The following is a 9,682-nucleotide window of genomic DNA, read 5'->3' on the forward strand; positions in this document are numbered from 1 at the left end:
ATCTTTTCGAAGAAGCGAATATTGCCTCGACATTTCTTTAGCTAGAAGAAGAGTAAAAATTTCCAGATGATTGTTTCCATCTATACTTTTGAGAGTGTTTCTACTAACTTCCCTATATGCGATTTTCTGTAGGTGAGTCTCCTTTTTAACAGATTACTCGACTCCAGATTTGGCAAGTACTTCTTACGAAGGACTAGTAAAATTTCAGTTTCGAGAAAAGTGACGGAAAGAGGTGTTGAAAACTTCTTCGCTTTCGTAAAACTTTAAATAGCAATCAACCGCGCTGTTACGGTTTTCGTATTGGAAGTGAGAGAACCCAATAAATTTAAATTCAAATTTGCCCTACGGTGACCGAACAGATAAGAATCGCAGTCACCGCTTCTCCTAGAATGCACAACTGTTAAACTTAAAATGACACTTAAGATGGCGTAAAACAAGTTTTAATACATTAAGGAGAAAGCAGAGGTTACGCGACTTTATTGTTGTACAGTTAGCGAATCTGTTAGGAAGTGTTCTGTTATTTCCTTTCATTCTGATTTTTTTCCCCAAAAGAACGCGCGAACGAACGAACTAGAATAATCGCCGATATGATTTTTCGTGATTTTTATTGGCATCAACTTGAAAGGACGATGGTTATATCTATTTCTCCATTATTTATCCAAAAGCAGATGAATATACAGTACAACTAGAAAAAAGAACATCAAAAATGCTTTTAGCGTCTTGAATCCTTATTTCTTCTTCTATTTCTGAGAATATGAACGGTTAGTGACGGTCACTGAGTATCGCATAGGTACAAAGAGAGTTATGCTATAAAATCTATTATTTCTAAAGAATCAAAAACAAATCTGTACTCACAGGAATTCTGATCTGTCCACCGAGCGTTGAAAGCTGGTTTACGGAGGCTCTGTTATATGGTGTGGCTTAACTTTGCTTCAAGAAAGGAAATATATGGTATGACGTCAACATTCGAAAATGAAGCAATTCATTATTGCTTTTTAAATGCACATCAACATTTGGCTTTAAAAAATCATAAGGAAAATAAACCAGAGCCATTCGCATTTGTCTAACAGAGTGGTGAGAGCTAGTCCAGTCGTGGAAGCACAGTTATGTGGGTTTAGCCAGTGCTTGTAAGTCTTGTAGTAGGGATAGATATAGCCTAGCATGACGTCAGGGTTAGAAAATGAAACAAATGGACAATTTCTTTTTAAAAGCTGATCAACATTCTGCCGATTATGGTAATTAGCCTTCAAATCTATTATTCATAAGGAATAGAAAGAAAACCTGTACCTAGGGATATGGATATTTCCGCTGGAATGGTGAAAGCTAGTTCGTGAAAGAAAATGTACTGCCTGACGTCAACGTTCGAAAATAAAATAGAATTGATCTTTGTTTTTGAAATCTGATCAACAATATGCTGATCCAGAAGCTCTCTGGTCTTTAACACTTTCACGTAGAGTTAGATTCCGAAATTTCTCTCCAAATATATTTAATCTTTACAAGAATTCTTTACATAGTCTGTAAGCGGTTAAGGCTTTTAGTACGGGCCGGGGTGGAAAACGATAATGGTTAATAATAATATTAACAGACTGCAGAAGTTACAGTGCAAAAATATCTAGTTTATTTTCACTAGCCATTTACAAAGTAACTTATATAATCTACCTTTATTCCGGAATTTGTAATCTACATGATTCAGTATACATCTAACTTCTCCCAGTGAGTTCCACAAAATCCTGGTTGACAGTTGAAGAGGTAAGTATTTGTTTTTTATTTGGGTAGACATTGTCCGCCGTTCATACAAGGAGCGCTTTCACAGGGACACTGAAAGCACATTAAAAATGTCCACTTTAGATCAAGTGACGCCAAAAAGTTGTGGCTGACTTTTAGCCTTGGTTAAATGTTTGTTTTCCTTAGTTCCAATTTCATCATCACACATTACTACAACCCACGAAACTAAGAAAAATGAAATTTAAACCAAGGATAAAATTGAACCACAACAACTACGTCTATAATATTGTATGATTTAGGTACACGTGTTCTGTCGTAAATTGTAATAATAGTTGTTGAGAGTTGTAATAACCAAGCTCACCACAAATAATATATAACAATTATTCACCGAAGTGGAGGTGGCTAGTCGTGAATATTTACCGAACTGCGAAGCAGTGAGGTAAATATCCAAGACTAGCCACCGACACTGAGGTGAATAATTGTTTTAGTATATACTAAAACAGTGAGATAATTGAGCACAAAAATGACGATTTTTAACTCAAATACTGTTGCCAACGATTACAATTTTGGCGCGTAATGACCGGGCGGCTGCGGCCGTCGCTTTTTCTTGCCGACAATTAAAACTTTTGAAGGCATTTGTTTAGCTCTTGCGGGGAAATTTCTTCAAAAGGAGTTGTGAATTCTTTTTGTATTTAAAATCATTCTATAAAAATAGATTATTATATTTAGTTTTAAGCTTATTTATGAACAACTCAACTAAATAAAGTAAGCAAGACTTAAACTTAATTTGCATTTGTAAACAAAAACTTTTTCACCGGTTTTATCGATAAATTCGTGTCAAAAAGACAAAGCTTTACCTGTTAAAACTTCCAATCCGAACTTCATCACCTTCTTCGTGTATTTCGGAAACAGCTTGCTTGATTAGTTGTGAAATTTCTTTGTTTGTTTACGGCAGCAAACCGAGAAGACATTTTGCTCGCAACTTACGCGAGTTTGGCGTTGCTCGCTCGGAGGAACTGGAGGTGAATCAGTGAATAGTGCAGGATATTCACTGATTGAGTAGCCAATCAGAGCGCGCGAAAAACACTATCCACTGTTTTAGTATATACTAAATAGATTTAGCCAGGGCTAAAAGCGAAGCTCCCATTAATAAATTTATATTTTAAATCAAACAATAAACTTGTAATCCACAAATCAGTTAACTTAAGGGCACATTCTTATTTTAGAGTGAAACATCTTACATCGAGTTGATAGCCTAAATATACATGTATGTACATCCAAAAAATAGCAAACATCTTCTATCACATTCAAGAGCCATAATGGCTCTTGATCACAGTAGATTAGGCCTCGAAAATAAATTCTTGGAAAACAAATCAGGCCGCCCTTTTTTTTGCGTTCGACAGGTTTACTTTACAAATTCACGCCAACAAATCTGAGGGTGTGTAAACCAACCTTTAATACTTTTTATACATCACATCTGAGGTGAAACAGTACTTTTTATCATACAGACCTCGGACAGCGTACGGCATTTCACAATTTTTCAATGTTCAGGACGATCAATCGTGGGCTTTTAGCGCAACCGTTCAAAAAATTTCCAAAATCACCCATACGGCCAGCCGGTTCTCATTTTTAGTGCGAGATGTCAGTGTGGTCGAGTGTTTGAATGAACTTTAATGGAGATACGCTTCAACATAATAACGAATTTATTATCATTATTTTTTGTTAATTAATGGTTCCAGTTATAACGATGTGTAATCTTATAAAGCGTTTGATAGGCGCGACATTTCTAAGTACTCCTGCAAGCGATGTTCATGAACGATGAAAACAAACACCACGGACAAGCGATTAAAATTGCAAGAGAGACTGCTAACAATCAATAAAAGAAATATAATTCGGTAAAACATTTACAGAGACACCAATTTTCATTCACGAAGACAATTATTAAAGTGTATCTAAAAATCCTGAGTCTTTAAGCTTAAAGCTTAAGCTTAAGTTTATTTTGTTTTACTTTCAGCCGGCCTCCCGGTGTTTTTTTTTTTCAAAGATGAACTCCTCGAAGCAAGAAAATCACTCAAAGTTTTCTTTCTACAGCCAAATTTATAACTAAATATTCTTCGGAACGTTTTTTTCCTATTTGCCGTGAGAAAATATATCTGAAGGCCTTTTAAAGTTCTGTAAGCTTATATCAAACCTGATACTAGATCAGATCATTGACTCAAATCTTAACAAACGTGCAAAAACTTGCTGCATAAACTGTGCTCGACTTCATGAAATTAGGTATAACAAAAACAAAGTTCAGTTCCTGAAAGATATCAAGGAAGGCCATAGTTGCTTGAGACTTTTAAACCCTCTTACGCATTGAGCAAGGTGAAAGACGAAAACGATGCCATCCGAAATCGGATTACCCAATTTTGACAAGCGACGCATTTCTCAACCAAAAACCCAATAAACAAACCAGCCATGGATAACAGAAGACTCTTGATAGCAGCTATATTTCATTTTGTACATCCAGTGGAAAAAGACAGTTAAAAACATCACAAGTTGAGACAAAACTCTGTCAGCTTTAGCTGTCAAAGTAAACAACTTTCAAGATGCTGCATAAATTTTCCGCATGAACTCACCTGTCAAATTTTGACCAATCAGAGTACAAAAATTGGACGTAGAGCGTGATCAGCGCGTGACCATGGTAAGAAAAGGTCTTCCCGCCTTTATTTTTACAGAAGTGGCTGGATTTTCGCGTCCGAGGTCAGTTTGAAATCAAAATCTTGACAGTGCGGGGCCATAGTGACATAAACACAACATATTTCATATGAATCACTGGGTAAAATAGACTTGAGCCTGCGATCATTTGAAACTGGTAATTTGTCAGCGGATAACTTCAAAAAAGTACTCGACCTCGATGGGTCGACACTTGAGCCCGGGCTACGGTCAGGTGATACTGGTCAGAGGATATCCTGTTTTCACAGCTGTCAATTGATCACAACATTGATGTGCAATTAGTTTTCTATTAGGCTCCCAAACTAGCTGGAAAGTGTGAGAGTAAACATTGGTTTCCCTGTGGTGCGGACGGACGGTCGGGCGTACGGTCACGTGATTACCAAATTTTCTCGGATGGGTAGATTACCACATTTCCTTAGCTATGGGGCTCCGTCCACGCGGGCGCTTCGCGCGCGGGTGGAGCTCCGCTATTACTGCTCTGCTTTGAGATTGATTGTTGATTTTCAAACGTAACATTTATTGCAGTTAACAATAAGCTAATAATACCGATAGCTTCGACTTTCTTTTAAAAATATGTATCCTGGAAGATATTAAAATATACTGGCACCAACAGTAGAATGAACTTGATTTATTATGGGACTCGCGGTACAGCTGTAGTTACAATCATGGGACACTGAATTCATTTTGCTGTAATATTAAAACTATGTAATTCGAAACCTGAAGGGTTCCAACTCTTAATCAATTCATAAATGAATAACGCATTGTATATTGGAAAGTGAGTTTATTGTTGCATTAAATTGTCTTTCAGGCCTTCTCATGACTGAGGTTGTCAACTTATTTGTCGTGGGGTACTAGGCAGTGGCTAAAAAAATGGTGGACAGACATGTGTCCAGCTGCACAACAGATGTGCTTTTAATGGAAAGTAATGAGGCAGACAAACAGCCAAAGGAAGTTTATGAGCAACTTCTTGCAACATTTTCTAAGAAAGGGCAGTGGCAGAGGGAGGGTCCACACCCCCCCAGTCCCCCCTCCCCCATCATACCTGACGCTTGATTAAGACTGAAATTCTTTCATCGACAGGGTTGTAGTCGTATATCACGTTTTAACTGGCTGACGTTTTTATTGAAACGCGCGTTGCATTTTGCTACTAAACTAAATACCAGGGATATTCAAAAATGCAATTGTTTTTCGGTGCCCTCATATGATCTGTTCGCCTCTACTCGCAAGTATTTCACGCGCCAACGGCGACCGGTGTTCACAGATTGACAGATTGAGAAACACGCGGTCGTGTCTGCTTTCTCAGCTGGTCGACAATTATGGCGACAATTCGGCTGATAAACTCTTTCTATCAACTAGTTAAATCCAGTGAAATTGAAAATGAAACACTTAACGGTAAAGAAATGAAGCTGAAGCAATGGAATGTGAAAACTGTAACTTGTTTTATGTTTTTAAGTAAACATTTGTCGTTTGAGTTGAGCTGTCTGATTTTAATGCCGAAGTGGAAGGTTCAGTTTCAAGTTGTGTTATCGAAGGTAAATGCTGCAATGAAATTCTTTCTTTTTTTGCTAGGGTACATGAAATTAGATATCTAAACAAGCCTGAGGAAAACAAAACCTATGCAACCAATTATTTACTCACCCGGCGTCTGAGAAGAACTCAGTATTAAAATAAATTTAAACTTATTTTAAAGCATTTAGCAACAAATGACGCTATTAGTTACGCAATACCTTTTTCTGCTTTACAGGTGACTATCAGTATCACTTTTCCTTATTATTATTTTATCATTCTTGTGCGGTTAATCGAAAATGTTGTACCTCGTATGTTGTATTTCGTAATTCATCGGTCTCAATACACGAAAAAAAAGCGTCCAAAACGAACAAAATAAAAAAATAGAATAGAAAAAATGTACCGACGGCTTCACACACGAAAAGCCAGTTAAATTCTCGCCGGTCCATTGACATGTACAAAATTACGCGACAGTGGAAGTCCACTTTTAGTTTCTCATGATTTCTGTTATTTTTGCTTGGTTAAAGAACACGACGATCTCAGTTAAGTTTTGTTATCGAAGCCAGTCTACTTCGTAATCATTTCAAAGCATTTCTTTCACTCTTCATGCAGACAGCGTATCACCTACGGCTAAAATTAATTAGCGCCAAAATGTGACCATTTTAATTTTTCTCATCACAACGTTACCAGACGGGCTTCTATGTGTCGTATTCAAGTATTGAAGAGATAATAAACATGAAGAAGGTAGCCTGAGTATCAGGCCTTCCTAAGGGGCTAGGGGAGAGGAGATTTTAGATGGGGGTTCCATCTTTCCCCTTTTCCCCAGAAACGCCTGATACTGAGGCTATGAAGAAGGTGGAGACGTATCTCTGAAAGTGACTGTAGTGTTCTGCATTCTTGTTATTCTTGTTAGCCACACCCTAACCGCAGATTACAGCAAGATATATCATTGTACATATAAATAGTTGATTGAGTTGTAATAAAGCAGTTGTGTAAAGCACTTGGCCTGACTCAGTTTGTACGAACCCAAAGTACACAACAGTGACATGTTGTGGACCAATGTCTGCCTTGACGAATAGGGCATCACTCATTTCAGCCACAAAATAGTTCAACAGACCTTTCTAAACCAAGGTTTGGAAAACGATGGGTGCACGACCTCTTTAACATGAAATAGACCATTTCCGAGTTCCCCCGGGCCTCTGTATCAAAACGAGGTTAAGTGCTCAGCCTTTGATATGGAAATGATTCTTCATTCTCATGCAAATAAAACTCATTTTCCGAGAAAGGCTGTGCACTTGGCCTCATTTTGAAAGTGAGGGTTTTTGGAACTCGGAAGTGGCCTATTGTACAATTCGATGCAATTGGAAAATTGGATACGTTGTTTCTCGTGGACTCAACTGAACATTTCTTTTTCTCCTTCTAGTTAGCGAAAACCTTTGGGAGACCCATACTTTTCCAGCATCAAATATCAATACTTTTCTGAATTTTCCCCAACTGGAAAGCCACATTTTAGTTTGGAAGGCGTTATCACCTTAAAGGGTGATATAACTGGATTAGTTTTACTGTAATGTGCCCTTCACCATTCTAAATTTTCTAGCTAACCTTTATGTACACGTAGTTTAAACAACTTTCTACTAATTAATTCTGTACAACTGATGTATTATATATAGAATGGAGTAAATAAAATACAAAACACAAATACAAAACTTGAGAAGGTTACTTATTTAGGGCGCTCTTTCCAGTAGTGTCGATGGATATTAGATATTCGCTGTTGGAGGGTCTATTTTAAAGTGTTTTCAAGTTAGAGATGCAGCGAAAAGTTGTAAAAACTGACACTGAATGAGCAGTAAGGAAATAGGCGGAACAGAAACACAAACTACGGTGCAGCTGTCGATGACATGGATGATTACATTGTTTAATCACATCGTGATGTTCTTTTAATTGAACCAAAGCTCGTAAGGGACTTTTTTCCAGCAGAGCAATATCCTGCCTTTAAATTATATAAATGTCATTAAGCTTAAATACCTGGAGGATAAGTCCGGGTAATTTGCTTGTCAGATAAGAAAAACGGCTTTCAAATGAATGTGCCTCAATGTGGCCTCTTTTCAATTTTTTAATTAAAAAGATGAACAAGGGGTTTCATGAGTCCGTCACCAAAAGATTGCATTTCATTTAATATGTAATGACGATAAAAAGAATCTTCTTGTAGGGCAACTGAAAATGAAGCAAAAATTTTTTCAGTTTCCTTAAATGTTCATTCTTACGACATTTAGAATTTCAATAGGGCCATAATAAAGAATCTAAATCAATACAGTTCGCATCAAATGGTTCCTCTGGGTTCTTCGAAATTGCTGCCCTCTAGAATATTAATGACAGCGTGTGATTGTCTTAAAATTATTGTTTACATGTCCATATTGTTTTATTTGAGGAACTTTCGGATAATAAGTTACGAAACCCAAGAGTTGCTATCCGTTCATGTTGGAATAATAAACAAAACAAACGTCGCCTTTATCTTTACATTCCCAGCAATATCTTCAGTTCTTGGAGTGCTATAAGTGATAAAGGGACAAGTGACAGCAGAGTATAAGTGGTTGATTTATGGAGAACGAAAATGAACGAATTTATCGACCAATATGCAGTTAACCGGACCGATTCATTGGCAAGATTACGGTCATGTTTGGTAGCAAACTGTATTGTAAACGCCATTACGCTCTTTATTGCCACACCAGGGAACACTATCATTCTCATTTCAATCTGGCGAACACAATCTCTTCACTCGCCGTCAAATGCTCTTCTGTTTTCCCTTTCGCTGACCGACTTTCTTGTAGGAACAGTGACACAACCATTGTATATCATATCTAGACTCTACTTCCTCATCACCGGTGAAGATGCCCCCAGAGCTCTTCTCTATAGTTTTGATGTCACTTCGAGTCTGCTGTCAGGAGTGTCATTTATAACGGCAACTTTAATCAGCATTGACAGATTTCTTGTGCTGTTTCTGCACTTGAGGTATCATTACATTGTCACAAATAACAAGATAATAGTCTCTATATTTGGTTCATGGTTATTATCTGCCATTTGGGGATATACATGGACGCAGAATCTGCGAGTGTTTTACCTCCTGGGATTTATCTCCTCGACTACATGCTTCTCTGTCATAGTTCTAATGTATTTTAAGATTTATAGAGTTATTAGAAGACATCGTAAAGATATTCACAATCAAACACATTTCCAAGTAAGCAAGTCCTCAACCCGCGTCAATTTTACCAGTTACACAAGATCGGTTTTGAACACGTTCATTGTTTGCCTTGTTCTCTTCCTCTGTTATTTTCCTTACCTTTGCACGGTAGCGGCCATAGAATTAACTGGGAGTAGTGTGACCAAGAAAATGTCTTTGGAGGTTTCTGGCACTATTATTTTCATCAATTCTTCCCTCAACCCTTTTGTTTATTTTTGGAGAGTAAGAGAGTTTCGAAGCGCAATTAAGGAGACTTTGAAGCGAATTAACAGAGATCTGTGATTGCTCATTGGATATACGAAAAAGGCTAGGTCAAAATGTTCGGCTTTAATTGGCCACGCGAATCACATTAGAGGCGATTTCTGCCCCGGCAAACAGCGAATATCTAACTGTCGAAACCTAACCGTTCATCCCTAGGATGTCTAAAATTTTTGCAATTGAACAAATGGTATCGGCTACCAACTACAGAACATGTTAGAAGGAACCATCTGCAAA

General features: G+C 37.5%; 2 protein-coding genes across 2 annotated transcripts in view; both read left to right on the forward strand.

Moving 5' to 3' along the window:
- LOC140934582 (uncharacterized) overlaps window positions 1-9,682 on the forward strand; it is a 466,993-nt gene that overhangs the window by 323,942 nt on the left and 133,369 nt on the right. The window lies entirely within an intron of this gene.
- LOC140933025 (histamine H2 receptor-like) lies at window positions 8,307-9,469 on the forward strand. The gene has a single exon (XM_073382530.1). It carries the CDS (start codon window positions 8,561-8,563, stop codon window positions 9,467-9,469), a length of 909 nt encoding a protein of 302 aa, XP_073238631.1. The 5' UTR covers window positions 8,307-8,560.

This window comes from Porites lutea, chromosome 4, assembly GCF_958299795.1.
Source record: "Porites lutea chromosome 4, jaPorLute2.1, whole genome shotgun sequence".
In the NCBI taxonomy this organism is placed as follows: domain Eukaryota; kingdom Metazoa; phylum Cnidaria; class Anthozoa; order Scleractinia; family Poritidae; genus Porites; species Porites lutea.